Below are 19,921 nucleotides of genomic sequence, written 5' to 3' on the forward strand. Positions count from 1 at the left end.
GTATCTAAGCTTCCAGTCAATGAGCTAGGGGTTACTGGGAGCTCCAATCAGCTTGAGTAGCACTTGTTAATAATCTCAGCAAGCCGATAAGCAGATCTTGTCGCGCATATAGCCAGGCTTGGAAGGAGCGGCTTTGACATTCAGGAAAGCTAGATTCACATGCTAAGCTGTCCAGGCGTCCGAGCGCTCACGACAGGGAGAAGTTCGGCAAACAGCTCCGCGCTTCTCGAGCGTGACGAGATACAGCGTGCCTTTATCTTAAGCGGACAGCCACAACTGCGTGCAATGCGCGACGACATATAATGCAATGCTATACCGAACTTGTGGCGCCGACCGCTGTGTCGAGTGCCGTTGCCTTGCCCTTTACCGCTCCGGGCGCAACTAATCTGGTCGTTGCAAAGACCTCACTGCTCCAGCTCTTTGCCATCAAGACCGTCGCGACCGATGTCAAGCCATCATCACTCCAGTCCAATGGCGACACTGGTACTATTGAAGACCCAGAACCCTCCCATCGTACCGAGAACTCGGCCAAGCTCGTCCTGCTCGGCGAGTATCCCGTGTCGGGAACCATCACTTCGCTACAGAGGGTCAAAGCCCTGAACACAAAAACAGGCGCCGAAGCCCTGCTATTGTCTACCCAGGACGCCAAAGTCAGTTTGATTGAATGGGATCCTCTCAATCACCGTATCTCAACTCTGTCCATCCATTACTACGAGCGCGAGACCCCAAACTCTCTTCCCTTCGGTCCCTCCCTTGCCGACACACCAAGCTACCTAAGCGTCGATCCAAGCAGCAGATGCGCCGCTCTCAAGTTTGGTACTAAGCAGCTCGCCATCATTCCCTTCCGCCAGTCCTCCGACGACCTGGCTGGCGAAGACGACCTCGATACGCCTCCGCCCACCAAGCCGTCTGCGCCTGGTACAGAGGCCCAAGCCGAAACTCCATACTCGGCCTCGTTTGTCCTACCTCTGACCGCTCTTGACCCCGCACTCACACACCCAATCCATCTGGCCTTTCTGCACGAGTATAGAGAACCCACTTTTGGCATTGTTTCGTCCAACAAGGCTCCTAGCCATGGGTTGCTTGACGAGCGCAAGGATATTCTGAACTACACTGTCTTCACGCTGGATTTGGAACAACGTGCATCCACGACTCTGCTCTCAGTCCCGGGCCTTCCCTTCGACATATTCCGGGTTGTGCCACTGCCTTTGCCAGTGGGTGGAGCTCTTCTCGTTGGCGCAAACGAGTTGGTGCATGTCGATCAAGCTGGAAAAACAAACGCCGTAGCTGTGAACGAGTTCGCAAAGCCAAGCTCAAACTTCGCTATGGCCGATCAATCCGACCTTGGCTTGCGTCTGGAGGACTGTGTCGTCGAGGCTCTGGATCACACTAACGGCAACATGCTCATCATACTAAAGACTGGCCGTCTGGCTGTGCTGTCCTTCCGCATTGATGGCCGCTCGGTATCTGGCTTAGCTGTTCATCTGGTAGACTCTGATCACGGCGGTCACGAGCTAAAGACTGCTGTAAATTGTGCTGCATTTCTCGGACGTAGTAGACTGTTTTTGGGCAGTGAGGATGGTGACTCCACCTTGATTGGCTGGTCTAAAAAGACTGCGCAGACGCGTAAGCGTAGCCACGCTCAGATGATCGCCGAGGACGCTGAACTCTCGCTGGACGAAGAAGACTTAGACGACGACGCAGACGATGATCTGTATGCTGACGAAGCGCCTGTTGTCAAGCAAACGACGTCACACACTGCTGAATCCAGTGGTCCTGACAACTACTTCTTCAGAATACACGACAAATTGTTCAGCTTGGGACCCATCAAAAACGTTTGTCTCGGCAAATATGCTACTGAGGATTCTGCGAACGAAATGGAGCCACAGTTGTCCATACTCGCAAGCGTCGGTCGCGATTCCGCGTCGAAGCTGGCGCTAATCAACCGTGAACTAACCCCTAGCCCTGTCCGCACAGTAGATGTACCTCATGCTCGAGCAGTGTGGACTGCTTGTGTGAAACGAGCAGCACCGCGTGGTTTGCCCAAGTCTACAGGTGGCGCTCAAGATCCGGAAATTCAACCTGCATCTGATATGTTGTGCGATCAGTACCTTGTCACCTGTCATGCGGATGACGACGGTACAGAAAGCTCCAAGGTCTTCAGAATTGATAATGAAGCCACCGAGGTTAAGCAAGGCGACGGCAGTATGAGCTACACTGAGGTGACCGGAACTGAATTTGAGGGCGAAGGTGAGACCTTAGATGTCGGCATCCTGGCTTCTGGCACAAGAATGGTCCAGGTGAGAAAGCATGAAGTCAGAAGTTATGACGCAGGTAAGTCTCGTTACTTTATCCTCAGCGCCCACATACCACCTTGCCTGTATTCAAGCACCTCCCCTGTCTATCCATCACTACACAATGCCTTGAGACTGTGTCCATCAGTGGCAGCGCTGTCACGGGATATCCAAGCTTCACAGTCGTTTGCGGATGTCAACACTGAGAATTTCGTGTATACCGTCATCTGTACTATAGCCTCCTCAATACAAATCTGCCATCTTCCCATTGCTTGCCGCTCGTCACTATACTCGTCCGTCCACAAAGTGTGTAACTAATTGAGCATTTCCAGATCTTGGCCTTTCTCAAATTTTCCCCATCATCGATGAAGAGACCGATGCAGAGCTCACCGTGATTCACGCATCGTTTTGCGACCCTTTTCTCCTACTTCTCCGGGAGGACTCGAGTCTACAAATTCTGCAAGTGGACAAGAGTGGCGATCTTGACGAGCTGGAGCGTGGTGATGCCGCTTTAGCTTCTAAGTGGTTGTCTGGCAGTGTCTACAAGTCCGAGAAGACGGGCAACAAAGCGTTAGCATTCCTGCTTAATGCAGATGGGGGCTTATCGGTAGGTTTTATCACCAGTTATTGAGTCGGCATGGTTTGCTAACAACAAAAATGTAGATCTTCGAGCTGCCAAATCTAGAGAAGCCTGTCTACGAGGCTGCCAGTCTTTCAGTCCTGTCGCCTGTGGTCACGAATGAGAGTGCTCCCCGCCGCACAGTTGGCAAGGAGACGCTGACCGAACTGATATTCGCGGATCTAGGCGATGAGACGGCCAAATCGCCATACCTGATTGTAAGAGTCTCAAATCCCCCAGCTTCAACAAACCAGGCACTCACAAGGAGATCTAGCTACGTTCGTCGGCCGACGATCTCATCATCTACGAGCCCTTCCACTACCCTGCAGCACCCGTCACATCTCCGTCCTTCACCAAAAACTTACGGTTCCGTAAAGTACCCGGTTTGCATATGCCTAAGTTCAACGAGGATCCATCTCTTCAAAGACCTGCCGCTCTCAGGTTGCTACCGAATGTGGGTGGGTACTCTGCTGTTTTCATGGCAGGTGGTTCGCCAAGCTTCGTGATAAAAGACGCCACAACTCTGCCGCGCATTGTCAGCCTTAGAGGAAAGGGCGTTCGTGGACTTTGTGGCCTCAACAGTCGCAAGTGCCGGGCTGGTTTCTCATGGATCGATACCACTGTGAGTAGTAGAATTTCGGTGTGCATGCTAAACACTGACCACGTATAAGGGCACAATACATGAAGGCCAGATTCCGGCGGGCACGACATTCGCCTCCAACGGATGGTCTGTCCGCAAGTTCTCACCGTTTTCCGAACACATCGAAGTTCAAAAGATAGCATATCATGCAGATCGTGGCGTCTATGTCATTACGACTCAAGAGGAGGTAGACTTTTACCCTCCAGAGGACGATCCAAGACACCCAGCCGCAGACGAAGGTATTTGTCCTCCTGAAGATCATACGCGGATAACACTGACAGACCTCCCTCAGAGATAACACTCCGACCGAGAACGTTGCAGTTCCGCGTGCACCTTTACGATGCGAGAGCAGACCGAATTGTCGACACTTATGATATTCCACCTTACGAACTTATCACGTCCATGGAAGTCATGTCTCTCGAGGTTTCGGAGATTACCCACCAACACAAATCACTAGTCACTTTGGGCACCATCTCTCAACGAGCTGAGAACTATGCTGCTAAGGGATGCATCTACACACTTGAGATCATTGACGTTGTACCAGAGCCTGGTCAACCCGAGACAGGCAAAAAGTTCCGAGTCTTCGGCAGAGAAGAGACTAAGAATGGTATCACGGCCTTGATGGGCATCGCTGGACTTGTTGGTACCGCTCAGGGGCAGAAGATTATGATTCGTGGGCTTAGAGAAGACGGATCTTGTTTACCTGTCGCCTTCCTCGATGCGCAGTGCTACGTTACATTGTTGAAGACCCTCGCGAGTAGTAAACTTTGGATTGCCGCAGACGCTTGGAAAGGCCTTTGGTTCGGTGGATTTGGGGTCAGTGATCACAGTCACCACTCCTGCAATCATTGCTAACACGTTCATAGGAGGAGCCCTATAAACTCTCACTCTTCGGAAAGTCACGCTCGCAGATGGAGGTCATAACGGCTGAATTCCTTCCATTTGAGGGTCAGCTGTACATCATCCTCGTCGATGCGGATCTCGACATCCACGTGCTGCAATACGATCCCGAACGTGTGTATCTTCACTGTGTTTCCTGTGACATAGCTGACTCTCGCAGATCCCAAATCACTCTCCGGCCAACGTCTTCTGCATAGAAGTACCTTCCACCTTGGTCACATGCCCACTTCGATGACGCTACTTCCTTCCACATTATCGCCTTTCACCGAACAGAACCCTGATGAGGAGATGGCAGACGATGATAGCGGACCCTCCCCCACATCTACTCTCAACCATATTCTCATCACAACACAGACGGGTAGCATCGCACTGCTAACGCCTCTTGACGAGGCAACCTATCGTCGCCTATCAGCACTACAGACAACTCTTTCCAGTATCCTTGAGCATTCGGCTGGTCTCAATCCACGAGCCTACCGTGCGGTCGAGAGTGAGGGGCTTGGCGCTAGAGGTATCGTAGACGGAGATCTCATCACCAGAGTCTACGAACTGGGAGCCGGTAAAAGATTAGAAGTCCTTGGCAGAGCTGGTGCAGAAGTCTGGGGGATGAGAAGTGATTTGGAAATCATCGCTGGCGAGGGACTGGGATACATTTGAACTTTTTTCAAGCGAATACTCCAAATCCATTTTTCCACTATGAACACCAGCAAAATGGAATCTACATGTTCGAAGTTCGATTTTGACGTCTCACGTCTCTTGATTGATTGTGCACTAGGCTGTCGATCGATCAAAGGCAGACGCCCACTGAGCTGAATTGCTTATCCTGGAAACAAATACAGTATCAAGCTCACCAGGCGTAGCTGAATGGTTTATGGCCATTCTACATCCACTTAACACCTACAATCAAATGTGATAATTAAGTCTAGACAGCGAAGATTGAATTTTGGAGTGGATCGTTATATCTACGAGATAAATTTAGGGGAGCTCGTGGGAAGCAAATGCGAAGCAGGCTAGCTCTCATCTAATTAAGCTTGCGGTTCACCAGCAGGGCCTGGTAGCACCTCTCCCTCTGCGATAGGCTCGCCAAGAATAGGGAAGCCGTCCGCCTCAAATTCTATCTTCTTCGCGTTGGAGTATCTGTCACCACAGCTACCAGCAGGATTAGGCGACGAATGATATGCCATCCAAGTCTCGGTACCATCCGGACTGGTGAAGAAGCTGTTGTGACCGGTCGAGTACATGCCATGTGCTTGGCTGAAATGAGGGCCGGTCTTGGCCCAACTGCTTTGTTCAAGAGGGTCACCACCGACATACTCCAGTAAACCGAGCGAGTAAGATGGATCCCAGCAGAAGGAGCCGGAATAAGACAGGAAAGTACGACCATTCTTGTAGAGAGCGAACGGACCTTCGTTGACGGGCATTTGTCCATTACGCTCCCAAGCTTCGGTTGGGGAGGCAAGGAGATGCTCCTCACCGATGGTGAGAATATCTGAGTTCTTGCCGATGCAGAGAGACTGCAGATTCTCGCCAGTATCACCACGGAAGCAAGAGTAGACAAAATAGTCTTGACCATCAATCTTCAGGGGCGTTCCGTCAATGGACCATGCGGGTGCATTGATAGTGCCATAGAAGTCAAAGTGGTCCCAGGGAGAAGGTCCACCTCGCAAAACTTGAGATTGCTGGATAGAGCCGTCACCGCAGCCACCAGCAGAGAAATAAAGGTGCCATCTACAAGTCATGTCAGTCAAGGTCCTGTTGTTTCATAATATGATGAAACTTACTGCCCGTCGACGATGTGCAGCTCAGGGGCCCAGATGTTGCATTGACGCGAAGGAAACTCGGCACTAGGTTCCCATACTGTCTTTGGCAGTGCAGTCTTCAGTCCATCGAGAGTTGTTGCACGTCGAACGCTGATATCGCGATAGTTTGTTGCAGTGAAGTACCAGTAACCTTCGTGCCATACAATGGAGGGATCTCCTCCATCCTTGGGCTCTAGAGGGTTTGAATAGTTGGCACCGATAACAGCGGATACACCACTGAGGGCGAGGAGTCCCAATTGCGTGAAAAACATGATTGTGGAGATAGTGCTCTTGAAGATTGGGAGTTCGAAGCTGGTGTTATGCTGTGGAAAGGTGTCGAGCTGATCTCTTTTTATACATCTCCACTACGTGGGAATCTCCCCGTGGTCAAGGCCATCACGCTCGGGTGAACGTATGCTTGGAGGCCATTCGCAGCAGAGCGTGAAGTAGGGCTTCTAGATGCCAAGTCGAAGATCTTTCGTACAGACAAGATGTCCGGTGGGAGAATTGCTGGTCGAGCCTCGGTCTGCTGACGTGGGACTCCGCAAACACTCCACTTTGTGCCCCACGGGGTCATAAGATGGCACAGGGTCGGTGGACACGATCTACATTCCCTCCCGGACTGGTGTGCTGTTGCAGCTTTGCCAAGGTCCACATTAGCCATCAAGGCGTGGTTCGGCAAATTTAGCGGCCCGAGACGGTGGCTCTATGGGAGACACCAATGGCATTGTTCCGACTAGCAAACGTGTACAAGCGAGTTGTAGTCATGCTCGTGTGTTTTGTCGAGCTCGTGTCAATCATACCGACATCACAATTGGAAAGTTGTGAGACGTGGTCAGAGAGTTCAGATTGAGTAGGTGCTTGGCGTACGTACTGTGCGAGCTTGGCATGATCTACATTCCGCCGACCTCAGTCAACCACCTGCCATTTTGGAGAACCGAGTTGTCTTCTACCACCAAGGACTGCCCCAACCCCAACCGTGACCATAGCCGCCACTATTATGCTGGCATGCTGGGAAGCCTTGAGCACCCGGACCATGACCAAGCGGTCCTGGCACGATAAAATCGCCAGCGCTGAATATGGTCATGTTTGAGCCGTACATACCACCATTGAGGACTTGTACAGTCTTTCCGCCATTTCCTGGAAGCACCGAAAGCGATCGAGTGTAGCCAACTCCGTGGCCCTGACTGGAAACGTTCTTCCACGAATTTGGATCGCCATTTTGTGTGTTGAGGAAGAACTGATCGTAGGAAGAGTCGCTCACAACGATTGTACCGGAAGGCCCGCCAGCTGGTGTCCACACGGTATATGGACCTGCACTAGAGATACCTTCGGGAGTCTTCAGGATGTTGTCACTGACTGATCCAAACTCAAGAGGTGAATCTGCGATCTTATAATGCGTAGCGTAGGGCGCGCTGTCGTTGCTGCCAGTGACGGGATCTGTCCAAAGACCAACCTCGTAGGAGCACATCCACTTTCCGTTGCCAATTTGTGCTACGGTAATCATACCAGGTCGCTGAGTGTAATTCGCATAAGCGACATCGTTGACAACATCACCCCACGACCTTAGATCACCACTAGACTGATGGGCGAGCTTCTGACCATATGCTGGGTCGCGCTGGTCAGAGTAGTACACGTTCACCTGGTTGTCGTAGGCGAGAATGAAGGGCTCCCACACACATGGTGCTCCATTGTCTGTATCTGGGGGCCCTCCGTACGCGACCGTCGAGACATACTCCCAGGACACACTGGAGAACGTCAGTATTACAAACGAGGGCCCTGATGGGCGAAGACTCACCCTTTGTCTTCACTAGCATACAACTGGATATTGGTACTCGAAAAGTCGCCAGGAATGCGATTACCAGACAGAAGGATAGTTCCAGGCTGGTACTTTCCAAAAGGCTGAGCGAGCTCATACAGGAATGGTTGGAGAATGATACCGCCAGTCAAGCTAGCGTTGCCACTGAAGTATGCCTTCGAAAGTTCCGACCAACTGACTCCGTAATCGGTGCTCTTATGGATCATGAAGTACTGCCCATCAGGAGCGTTGTACGCAGCGGTGGCCAGGATGGTAGGTTCCCCTTTCTCGCAATTTTGGTTGAGGATGACGGAACGGGCATAGCTGCCACCCTTGTCAGGCCAATTGGCTGGTGGCACGAACACTGTTACGTTCTGGACAAATGGAGCCGGAGGTGCGCTCGGCCATGCAATAGCATCGCGTACTAGCAGCGCTGAGGTAATGAAAGACAAGAGACTGGAGAGCATGTTGGTTGGTTGTGCGCCAAATGCTTGGAGACCTCAAGCATATGTTTCGATGAAGGCTTTCTTTTATGTTTCTTAAACCAGCTCGAGCTTTGTGCGCAGCCCCTCACTTCTCCTCGACCGGCCCGTGATATACTGCATGACCACATTGACCCGGAAGACTCGAGATTTTGCCTGTGTTCTTGCAGTCGATACCGCTCCGGATATTCAAGTGACCCTGCCGCCTTACTTAGCAGATCAAATCAGAGCAATGTCGGCTCAGTTCGGACGAGTATACTGTACTCCAGGATCCCCGCATACCTGCACCAGCGACGATCTATTTCTCATCCCCGTGTGCGAGACACTGGTACTTTTGAAGCTGCCTCAAGGCACAATACTTTTGGCAACCAGTAGCGAGATCACTAAGAAATGTCTTCTCACGAACTCCCTGTGCCAGTTTCATGGATAGGAGATATATTTATGCCTTTCAACAGCTCGTGGTCACCTCGCTCTGATCATCGAGGAGATCGCGTGTGACAGTATTCTGCAAAGGAGGAGGATGTATTTACTGATCTTCCACGGCCCCACGGCACAACATACAGTTTTCCATCAAGTGGTGACACTAACCGTGTGTGCATACTGTAAGTAAAAGAAGATCGCAGACCCCTACGTTTAGCCTAAACCCCTGCTTTGGCCACTTCTCCACGGATAGCATGTTACAGAGTACGTCCGAGGCGAAAGGGCATGTGTACTCACTGATTCGGTATACTGCATGGCATCTCGTTGCCAAACTCTACTCGGTCGATCTGCTGATAGTCATGGCATCGAAGCCTTCGACAAGCATCTCATCTAAGACAGTCTTGGCGATCAAAAAGACCCAGGGACCGAGTTACACGCTTCTGCTTTCATAATACCAGCGAGAGGTACATCTTACAGTGACAGCAGTAAATCAGTGGTGTGTGCAGTTCGATCAACTGTCGATTAAACAAATATAGCTCATGATCGTCACTGACCAAGCATCAATGTCGTTGTTTTCTCAAAGATGTGATTGTCTCGTATGAGAACATGTCCGTCCCTAGCAATCAACAGCGCCATTCCTCTCAGCATTATTCGATTCGGCATCCATTAAAGGTCCTCGTCTTCGGATGCTATATCGTCTTGCTCAGAGTCGTCGTCGCTTTCTCTAAATCTCTCTTCGCCTTCTTCGTCGGAGGATTCTTCTAGCAGCCGTCGAACATCCCGGGTGGGAGCGTCGGGAGCCATGTTGGCATTTCGCATCACACTAGTCGGTACCCATGGTATCTGATCGTCCAGCTGAGCATAGCCGGTAGCATCCAGGTTGGGGAATCGTCTTCCCTCGGTCACATAAGTGCGGGGAGTGCCATTTTCGTTGTCGCTGGTCGAGCTGACGGGTCGCCAGATAGCGGTGGAAACATAGTAGTCCAGTTTGTTCGGCCCTGTCTCGTCACGCACCCAACGTCGACCTCCCCATGTAGCGTTCCCGCTCCATTTCATAATCTCAGGCTTACAGTCCTTCGCCGATAGTTCAGTATCGTCCTTACAGCGGAAGGTCCAGCCACGAATTGCTTGATTAACAACATCGTCAATCTGGTCTTTCTTACGCTCGAGACTTTCAAATGCCACACGCAGTTCTGTCAGGCTATTCGGGAATCTGCAAAAGTCGACCCAGGTCGCGTCAAAGTGAAGATTGTTATCACTTTCCCAGAACCACCAGTCTGTATGTCTGATCGTTATTGTGATGCTTTTTGGGTAGAAGAAGCTGAGGTTGAGGATGTCTTGAAGTTTTGTGCCGTTCTCGAGAAGATACAGTTGAGCAAATACACGAACGTGCTGTATGATCGGCATGGTCTGAGTCTTTGATATTGTAAGTAGCGTTCTCTGCATGTCTCTCACGGTGGTTGTGCGTAGTGGTCGTCGATCGGTTCCGGTGAGATAAAAAATCTGCTCGGCATGAGTCCACGGAAGAAACCAGGCCTCCTGGTAGATGCGTTTGCACGTTCGTAGTAGCACTGTGTCAGTCTTTCTCGGAGCGAGGTATTCTGGTCGTTTGTAGCATGTCGCGTCATCATACACCTGAGTTTCGTCTTGATAATCTGCAAGAGCGTAGCTCCAAATTTGGTTTCTAATCTCGCCGGGCAAGACAGAGAAGAGGAGAGACTGAGATTGTTCGTGCGCCGCTTTAGACACGAAGTCAGCCGCCTGGAAGGCGTTGCTGTCAGTGTTTGCCATGGTAACCCAGTTAATGATAGCTCGTAGCATGTTGGGGAGTCGATGCGTCCTTTATGTTTTCTCGACGCGTGCTGTGGGGGACTGTTGCCTAGTCGGCGAGTCACAGCCAAAGCTCACATATGCATCGATTGGCCGCGTGGAACCGGGCAGCCACTAGATACACAGCTCTCACCAAAGGGTAGAGAGGGGTGTTGGGCTCGAGTATTGCCAGTATTCAGAGGTCGAACCAAGGTCGAAGTTGGTGCTGAAAGGGTATGAGAACAGTGGGTGATGACGTATTTAGTAGGCCTAGCGTGTCGAATTAGGGTCCGAAGCAGAAGTCGCAAGTCGCAATTGCAAGACTCGGCCATGAACGATCCTTCGCTCATTTGACTTGCGTACACTGTTGGCTATCGTTCAGCCCTACTAAGGCAAGGAGATCATTCAGGTCGGGCAGTACATTGTTGGTTGGTCTGACATGACTAGTCTCCGGCGTGCCACACGGTCCTGGGTTCAATGTTGCGGTAAAAAATCATGTGTAATGACAAACAGCCGATTGTCCTCGCGCAACGCAACAAAGAGACTTCAGCACAGTTAGATATAGCGTCACGTGGCTATAGCACCTTCTGATCAGGTTGATCGACTAGACAAGCTACAGATAGAGCGGAGGTGGCAGATGAACACCGGAGTACGCTTGCTGAGGGGATGACCTTGACACGCAGTGCCAAGGCCGAATTGCGGGAAGAGTTGGGAGGGTCTCGGAAGAGTCGAGAAAGAATGTCGCCGACTCGCCGCTCTTGCTACTACGTCCTTCTTGTTAATCTACTGATCACCAGGCACATATAACGCAAGAATGGTTCGTGTGCATGTGGCGCAAATAAGTGATGATTGCTGACCTGTTCACCACCACAGGCACATCGCATAGTAACTCAAGTCTTCGTGACTGGCGCTCGCGTCTTCGGCCGCGCCTTTGCCGAAGCATACCGCCACGCCTCTGCCTCACAAAAGTACCAGGCAGCGACCGGCATCAAGGGATCTACTGGTGGAGCTGGATTGACACTGGATGAGGCCTGCAAGATTCTAAATGTCGGCCCTCCCAAGGGCGGCAAGGCCAACATGGAACAAGTGACGGAGCGCTTCAAGAAATTGTTTGACCAAAACGACCCGAAGAAGGGAGGCAGTTTCTATTTGCAGAGCAAGGTGCTGCGAGCAAGAGAGAGGATTGAAATGGAAGTGCGCGAGGCCGCGAGGGCGGCCGAGAGGGAAGCAGAACTGCAGGAAGGATGGAAGCCAAAGGTTTACAAGAACCGATAGTCGTGAGGTTGGACCTTTGCTGAAAACATGGCAGCAATGAGCGTCGACTCTCGACCCACTTACACTGCATCCCCGATCTCCTCCTATAGCCTTCGCCAGGCCTCTCGATCTCCACCTTGCATCTCCAAAGTTCGACTCCTTCAGGCCACTGTATTATTTCGGCATATTTTCAAAGCAGCGCGGCGTTTCTCTGTTATCCCTTCCTTTATATTCAGGACTTGTACGATTCCCGACATCTTGCGCCTACGCGCAGCATACCTTTGTCAACCAATCTTCTCCCCTCTGTGATATTAGAACACGGCGTTCAGAAAACCAAAACAAGCAGCACTAGAAGAGGAGAAGATACCATGTACATTATTAGGATGAGCATCCTGCTAGGAGGAGCGAAGATGCAAGCAAAAGAACTCGACTTTTGATTGCAGCCCTCAAGATGGCAGCATTATGACATATCTTCGCACTTGCGCATGGAGAGCCTTGAGTGCTCTCAAGCATCTCAGACTACGGTCAACACTGTGAGCACCTTGAATGTGTATAATTTCGGTACTCGCCCTTCCTCTAGTACGTGGATGTCCTTCACTCTTTTCGATACAACTTGTGAATCGTCGTGGACACTTGTAATGCCAGCTTACCGTGCTTGTCTCGGGCCCAAGAGGCGGTTGTACTTGTGCTAAAGCTCAAGGGCATGTTCGTGTTGTGGAATGGAAGTTGTACACACTTCCGTTCACGATCTTGGTGATTCTCTACCGATCATGCCACAAGCGTGGTAGATGTTGTATTGTCGGGGCGTGCAGTATGAGCAGTGTGAACAGCGTGAACAGTGTGAAGCAGCACATGACTATCCAGCTCTCAAGTAATCTCGGGCGGCCGCGAGCGAAGTGCGTGCTCAGTCAATCTTCTGACGCGATAAGAGGTTTTCGTACGTAGTCGTACAACAGTTTAACCCCGTTTTGTTAAAAGAAAGCGAGAGCCGGCAAGCCGGAGGGCCAGATTCGACAAACGTGTCATGGCCCAAAGTCAAAGGCTTTCAGAATAATGCCGACGGTGGACCACAACACCCGGATACGATCCGACGTCTCAATACCAGGTCACGAGACGCTCAGGCGAGAACTGCATAGACCCGCAGAGTAGAACGGCGGACGCCTTGACAGTGTGACAATCTCACGCATGTTCAGTCACGTCAAGGATGCGAAGATAGGCGAGCAGAAGCGAGAGATACGTAGTCAAACATGATTCCATCGATGCATCGCCAGATGTGCTTGACAAAGTGGGGCGGTGATGAGGTGAAGGAATAGAAATTCCTTTTTTATCTGGGGAAGAAGGGTGGAAAGAAAAAGTTGGTTCAGGGAAGTGACCGCACAGGCTGCTATGTGGTGGTGAGAGGACGTTTGACGAATGACAGCCTGGGCAAATCTGCGGTTAAGGTATACGCTAGGCGCGGGCGGATAGAAGACTATGCAGGAAGTAGTTGGCGATTGGTCGAACTGGACATGACCCGTTTGGGCGGAAGATGGGTACAGTGACAAGTCGGATAGGACGACTCTTTTCTCGAGGCAGCAATTGCAAGCAGCAGATGATGGAGGATACACGGACGAATGAACGGGGTGCATGCCGAGGAGTCGAAGGTGTAGAAGCAGCCGAACCTGGCGGAGGAGCTCGTTGAAGAAAGGACAAAAGGTGGGCGGGAGAGCATAACGTGGCGCTAGTGTCTGCGCCAAGACAGGACTGACGGAGGATGCTGCTTCTTTGCGACCAACGACGGTCCCAAAACACTTTCTCTTTTCCCTTCATTCTTGTGCAAGAAGAGCTCCTGACAAAGACGAAGAAGTCGCCCATTACCACCACCTATTCCAACGCATATTCATCTCCACCTCGTCTTACACAATGTCGCCGGCTGCCGCTGCTCACTAAATCCACCGCTAGGGGGCGCCTGTTCGTTCGGCGCCCTCTGGTGACCGGTCCTTCTCAAGAGCTCTTACCGAGATTTACAATCACATTCAACAAGACACCCACTACGCAGAGTAGCCCAAGCACAGTCTTGTCACTACTCACCACATCGACAAGTCGGCCTGTGATCTCTCGCACCGAAGGACGACCTCAAGATTAACAACCGTTGAGACACAAAAACGACGAGTCCTGCAAGACTCCACTTTTCGAATCCCCCATCATTATAGAAGACCGCATCAAACCTTGATTCAACTCAGATATATACAATGGCTTCTTCAATCCACCTCAACGCAACTCCCGACTCGAGGATGCCCCCCCCATCCATGCCCAACACAGAGCCTGCTAGCCAGAGCAGTCCCCAAAAACCGACAAAAAGTTCCATGAAACCCCAGACCTCAATCGACGGGGCCGAAGATGGTGCAGAGGGTGACAAAAGCGCCACCAACGAAGACGCAGACACAGGCGCACCTGTCATGGCTACACACATGAACATGTCAGGTGCTCTTCAGCGGAAGATGTCGGAGCTCCAAGCTAGTGGCTGGAGACCGCCGGAAGAGTCCATGGACAGCGACGACGACTACGATGCTGTCGACATGATCAGCAACAGCGACGATGAAGAGAAGAGCATGAGAAAGGCCGAGGAGAAGCTGATGGCCGACGACGACGATGACGATGAAGAGAGCAACGCTGCTCTGGCACGAAGGCTTAGTCTGTCCAGCCAGAACAGCAACCAAGCCGAGCTGGCCTATCTCGAATTCAACGACGACTACCTCCTGGGCGACGACCCCTTCTCGCAACCTTACCTCGATGCGGATCAGATTATGGCCGTGCCCGACTTCTTCCGCGAAGGCAGCCCCCTTACAAGGACAGAGAGCGAGCAGACAGTCCCTACACAGCGCCGTGTACGCTTCGAAGAGAGAGCTGACATGTCCGACGAGACCGACTCGGACGCCGACAGTGACTTCTTCCCCGATCTCTTCATCCAACAAGACCACCTCGACCCGCGCTTCAGACGCCTGATCGAGAAGGACGACGACCACGAGCTATACCAGGACGACAGTAGTAATGCCGGCTCCGAGTGGGATTTCGAGGCTGACGAGATGAGAGTACTGCTCATGGACGAGGAAGAGGAGGATTCGGATTCGTCAGCTGGCTCTAGCGGCTATGAATGTAGGTCTTGACCGGTTTGTTGACATTTGCCTACACCCCGAAGCTGACTCTTGATGACCCCAAAGCCGACGACGGTGACACAACTGATGAAGAACCGATGCCCCCGCCTCCCAAGAGAGCCTCCTCGGCGCCCACAAGCCCGAGCAGCAACATGGCCACTCCCCGCCCCTCCATCAGACTACCTCTCCGCAAGAACAAGAGCAAGCGGACTCCCACACAGCCAAAGATGGGTACATTCATCATAGACCCTCACCGCCCTGTGCTCACCATCGATGGTGTTGGTGTTGCGCAAAAGAGCACTCTCTGGCCTGCAAAGATTCAGTCTGCTGCCGACAAGCAGTTGTGGGAGCGTATGCATATGTTGAGCAACACCAATAGTCGTGCTACTAGCCGGACCACTAGCCCCCGCCAGTCTGTTCAGCTCACTCCCTCGGGAGAAAGCGATGGCATGAGCGTTGGCGAAGAAAACGACTTCTTCGATGCTTTCGGTGCTCTTCGTACAGATCAAGTCATTGGTCCTCCGGAAGCATTCACTCCTTTTGTTGATGTCACTGCTTCTGGCGCTGTCATTCACGATGACGATGCCGCGACTGCTGGCGCCGAGGTAGATCAAGATCCAATGTGCTTCTTGAACTTCGACGACGACGACGAAGATGAGGACATGCCCGACGAGTCCGACCACATCGCTTCACCTACCAACCAATCCTTCTCCTCCCAAGTCACCAACACCACATCCTCCCAACCAGGCGGCTTTGACCTGCTTGCCCATCTTGACCGTCATGGCGTTGTGGGCTCATTCCGCCGCAACCAACACTTCGCCAAGCACGTGGGTTCTCTGCCTTCGCATCCTGCTTTGCGAGCCTCTCTATCAGAAACGAATGCAATGCAGACCGGTCGCCGTGCAGCAGCCAACACACCCATCACACCTCTAAGAAAGAAGAAGGCAAAGGGCGTCGGAGCACGCAATTCTCCGATGACCACCACAAGTCCTCTCACAAAGAGCCCTCCTCTAAAGAAAAAGGGCCCCATCAGAGGCGGTTTTAGCCGTCGCTGAACATATCCAAGCAACATGACCCACATGTCATGATGTGTATCATGACTAATGAAGCAACGGCAGGTATACTTACCACCCTGGAGTACTGGAGTCATATTTCGCCTTTTGGCCGCCGCAAAAGCAACATCTTGAGCCCGAAAGCAACAACACAGTCGTGTTTGACCTCGTTGCCTTTTTCCAAGAACGCAATAGACATTATAGCTGGCGTCTTGCATGCTCCGCGGTTCTGAGTACATTGTTTGATTTACCTTTTGCACCTCTTCCTTTCTCGCTTGTCCTGCCTTTCGTCCTTTTCGTTTTTGCTTATTTTATATTGTCTCGACGCCGGGTTTGGCCTTTTGCAACTCACAGATACCACAAACAGTTTTGTCATGTCAGCACGAAGACTGTCTGACCTCTTTTTTCTTTTTCGCGTCTGCTTACATTAACTCTGGCATCTCGTTGCTCTTTATCTTTCTTGGTCACCAGGTGGATTTCTTGCTCAGATAGATGGCCTTTTGCTTTTGCGCTCACTCAGATTACTTTGCGTAGACTTTTTCAATCAAATGAAGTCACTTCAGCATCTGTTTCTTGATCCATGTATGATATACTGTGTTGATGTGAATGCTCCTGATATGACTAAACAAGCGTCTTCTCAACAAAACTCTTTGTGTAGTCAGAGGCCGTCTGGTTGCGCCAATCAGACCAATCATGGTTCAATAGACCCCATGTTTCGTCCTTGTCCTGAGCCCCTTCACGAATGTAGTAGCTACCAGAAATGACCCACTGCATCCAACCACCAGGACCACCGGGCAGCGTAGTGAGATATTCCTTGATGCACTGCGCATAAACACTCGACGATCCAGTGTTCTGATCGAAGCCAAATTCGGTCAACACCACAGGTGCCTTGTTCACAGCAGAAGCAGATCCTTCCATGGCGTTGTAACCCTGGTTTCTGAGACTGCCCTTGATATCGTTGCAGTTTGTGGCACTGTTGGCGTAGTTGTGCAACTCCCAGACAATCTTGTCCTTGTAAGAATAGTTGTCGAGGGAAAAGGTAGTGCCATTGCCAATGTCCTTGCCATTGACAATGGTGGCCAATTGTGTATCGTAATTTAGACCGGAGAAGAAGATCAGTGGTGCAGGGTTGGCAGCATTGATGCCATCGGCAGCAGGTACCATGTTTTCATACCATGAGACCCAGTTATCACCTGTGCCGTTGGATGTTGTACGTAGCTCGTTGCGGAGAGACATGGAAGTGAAGGCTGGCCATGACTTTGCATGGCTGCTCATGTACGCCAGACCACGCTTCCAGTTTGCGACGTTGAAGTATGTATCACCGAACCAGGCGTTTCCATCATCGTGGCCGCAGCACCACTCTCCCTTGGATACGTGATTGTCAAGATGCACGTATATCAGTTGGGTATCGGCTTCTGCAGCGATGGCATCAAACACCTACAGCGATGGTATTAGTATGTAAGCAGTCTATGACATGTCACCTGATGACACGTACCTCTAGGCGAGTGGTATTCTCGGTGAAGCTAGGGTTACTCGACAAGACTTGATTCAAGACCTTTGTTCCATTTGTCTCTCCTAGTGCCTGAATGAAAGCGGCCTTGAGACTGCTATCAACGCCACTGTAGATATCGTCCACCAATTCAATCGCGTAGGTCAATCTAATGACATTCATGCCAAGGTCCTTGATCTTCGACATGATGCTGCTGACGGACTGGTACTGCAGGCCCTCAGGAATCATGACATCCGCAGCGCCAGGCCAGTTGACACCGGCGTAGACAACAGTCTCATTGAGACTGTTCTTGATGTCGCGACCAGAGGCAGTGAAAGGTGCATTAGGCCATGATGATGCTCTTGGAAGAATAGGACTGGCTTGGGCAAGTGAACCCAAGATGGGCAGTAGAGAAAGTGGAATATGCATTGTGAGCAGCCTTGATGATCTAATGAACCAGACTATCTTACGACTGCAAAGGGAGAGCCCATATATACTCACCTGTAGCGTCCGTAAGACTAGCCCATTACTTCATCGTACTTACTCTCGCGCTGTATGCATCACGCACCTCTTGACGATCTTCGTCGTAGCGATGCTAGGCGTAAAGGTATAACGAGCGTTCGACGTCTCTGACTGGGTGCAGGTGAAAGTTACCCCTCTTGATGACTATACCTCCGGTGTTCATTCTCCCGTAGAAACAAGGCAGAAATGCTGGACGGATAAATTCGTGTTTTAGAGTGTTCGCTGTAGGGTGCCGTTGTAGAGATCGTCGTTCTGATGTTCTGCGCACGTAGAATGCAACCTCATGAAAGGCGGGGAGGAATGGGGTTAGTCAGCTCTTCGGCCCAAGTCATGTCCGAGCCCTGACAGCGACTTGGACATTTGCAGACCTCGGTCAATGATATACGAGCAACCGTTGCTAAGCCTTTCCACTAGATCTGCAACAAGAGTCGGCCAAAGATGGTGAGAGTTAATCAAGTTGATCAAGTAAACGACATGCCCCGACTGACTTAATGAAATTTATTCTCTATGGCTATTGAATTTGACAACGCTATACAGGTGGACTATCTCTCCCGGCTTTACCCAAAGGCTTTCACAGTATCTAAAACTAATAGACAAACCCCAGTGGCATGTCTAGATCAGTCATTTTGTACCAAACAAATAGAAATGGTTAAAGAAACATGCAATATCCGGTTCCCAATGTTCTTGTACTTGTAGAAATATTCTTCTGGTTATCACAGTAAACTATTTGCTCTCTACTGTCCTTAGTATCTTCTTCCAGGCTACATACTCGCATATTACCCTCATATGGATTCTGCGTCATAGAGCCAGACATCGAACACGAGGCCTGCTCTGCTGCTAAGTATACACAAATCAACACAGCTATGTAATCAGAAATCGGACATTCATTGTTGAGCTGGCACACATCGTCCGAACCGCAAACTCGCAGATTGTGGCAGGATCTCAAATGTGAGCCCCAAACACATAATCTGTGTCGTGTTTCCACTCTTGTTCTCTGGCAGTACATATGTAGAGGGAAGAGTCGTTGACACAGCCATATCCTGATCACCCAGATGCCACAAACACTCGGCCTGAGAATCATGTAGGCGAACTCACTCCCTGGCACACCCCCTCGCCTGCGTATAGCGCACATTGCTTGGGCCAAATCTACTACTCGCTGAGGGGTCTCCGATAACGCGATGTGGTGATCACCCGAGACCTCTTTCTGTTTTACCTCAATTGCCTCGTTCAGATTTCGAGCTCGACAAATCTTTCCTTGCGACCATGAACAATCTCGTGCCTGATACAGGAGTCTATGGCTTGTTCTATCTGCTCGGTCCGTGACGATCAGATCTTGGAACTGCCACTTGGGAGACCACATGTCATCACGGGAATTGATGCGTTCCTCCGTTCCATCTGCTCGCGAGTGTTTTGAGAGCTCTCGATAGGCTCGTCTGAGTTAGCGCGGTTTAGGATCACGTGCTAGATGAGCTCCGTTGGCGGAGTGACCTTGGCCGCGTACACAGATTGTGCACTGGTGAAAAGCTACGCGCAGACCTGAGGTATAGACACGATGAATGCTGTGCTAAGCAAGCCGAAAGCACTGCGTCTGGAGGGCACCGGAGAGCTGTGTGACTGCTTGATTATACAACACATGGGTCACGCTGAACAATCATGGCTATCAGCTTATTCCTTCGAATGAACACGGCAGGCATCAAATATCTCAATGATCT

General features: G+C 51.1%; 7 protein-coding genes across 7 annotated transcripts; 3 read left to right on the forward strand and 4 right to left on the reverse strand.

Moving 5' to 3' along the window:
* Positions 1 to 302: 302 nt before the first annotated feature.
* Positions 303 to 5,107, forward strand: AUEXF2481DRAFT_3114 (uncharacterized protein; the record flags this gene model as incomplete). Its single annotated transcript, XM_013490209.1, has 8 exons — positions 303 to 2,334; positions 2,627 to 2,901; positions 2,958 to 3,131; positions 3,188 to 3,535; positions 3,585 to 3,792; positions 3,846 to 4,369; positions 4,420 to 4,567; positions 4,614 to 5,107. The coding sequence occupies 8 exons, from the start codon at positions 303 to 305 to the stop codon at positions 5,105 to 5,107; spliced, it is 4,203 nt and encodes a 1,400-aa protein (XP_013345663.1).
* Positions 5,108 to 5,475: 368 nt separating this feature from the next.
* Positions 5,476 to 6,521, reverse strand: AUEXF2481DRAFT_3115 (glycoside hydrolase family 43 protein; the record flags this gene model as incomplete). Its single annotated transcript, XM_013490210.1, has 2 exons — positions 5,476 to 6,178; positions 6,232 to 6,521. The coding sequence occupies 2 exons, from the start codon at positions 6,519 to 6,521 to the stop codon at positions 5,476 to 5,478; spliced, it is 993 nt and encodes a 330-aa protein (XP_013345664.1).
* A 677-nt stretch (positions 6,522 to 7,198) lies between these two features.
* On the reverse strand, positions 7,199 to 8,514 carry AUEXF2481DRAFT_27547 (glycoside hydrolase family 93 protein; the record flags this gene model as incomplete). Its single annotated transcript, XM_013490316.1, has 2 exons — positions 7,199 to 7,997; positions 8,048 to 8,514. 2 exons carry the CDS (start codon positions 8,512 to 8,514, stop codon positions 7,199 to 7,201), a joined length of 1,266 nt encoding a protein of 421 aa, XP_013345770.1.
* A 1,101-nt stretch (positions 8,515 to 9,615) lies between these two features.
* On the reverse strand, positions 9,616 to 10,740 carry AUEXF2481DRAFT_27548 (uncharacterized protein; the record flags this gene model as incomplete). The annotated part of the gene is made up of 1 exon (XM_013490317.1): positions 9,616 to 10,740. The coding sequence occupies one exon, from the start codon at positions 10,738 to 10,740 to the stop codon at positions 9,616 to 9,618; it is 1,125 nt and encodes a 374-aa protein (XP_013345771.1).
* An 832-nt stretch (positions 10,741 to 11,572) lies between these two features.
* On the forward strand, positions 11,573 to 12,033 carry AUEXF2481DRAFT_27549 (uncharacterized protein; the record flags this gene model as incomplete). The annotated part of the gene is made up of 2 exons (XM_013490318.1): positions 11,573 to 11,575; positions 11,632 to 12,033. 2 exons carry the CDS (start codon positions 11,573 to 11,575, stop codon positions 12,031 to 12,033), a joined length of 405 nt encoding a protein of 134 aa, XP_013345772.1.
* Positions 12,034 to 14,243: 2,210 nt separating this feature from the next.
* Positions 14,244 to 16,201, forward strand: AUEXF2481DRAFT_3119 (uncharacterized protein; the record flags this gene model as incomplete). Its single annotated transcript, XM_013490211.1, has 2 exons — positions 14,244 to 15,147; positions 15,213 to 16,201. The coding sequence occupies 2 exons, from the start codon at positions 14,244 to 14,246 to the stop codon at positions 16,199 to 16,201; spliced, it is 1,893 nt and encodes a 630-aa protein (XP_013345665.1).
* Positions 16,202 to 16,510: 309 nt separating this feature from the next.
* On the reverse strand, positions 16,511 to 18,459 carry AUEXF2481DRAFT_586495 (glycoside hydrolase family 5 protein). The gene is made up of 3 exons (XM_013490577.1): positions 18,256 to 18,459; positions 17,694 to 18,188; positions 16,511 to 17,635 (listed from the first exon to the last, which is right to left on the reverse strand). The coding sequence occupies exons 2-3, from the start codon at positions 18,114 to 18,116 to the stop codon at positions 16,820 to 16,822; spliced, it is 1,239 nt and encodes a 412-aa protein (XP_013346031.1). The 5' UTR covers positions 18,117 to 18,188; positions 18,256 to 18,459; the 3' UTR covers positions 16,511 to 16,819.
* Positions 18,460 to 19,921: the final 1,462 nt, after the last annotated feature.

The sequence above is a fragment of the Aureobasidium subglaciale genome (assembly GCF_000721755.1).
Source record: "Aureobasidium subglaciale EXF-2481 unplaced genomic scaffold scaffold_5, whole genome shotgun sequence".
In the NCBI taxonomy this organism is placed as follows: Eukaryota; Fungi; Ascomycota; class Dothideomycetes; order Dothideales; family Saccotheciaceae; genus Aureobasidium; species Aureobasidium subglaciale.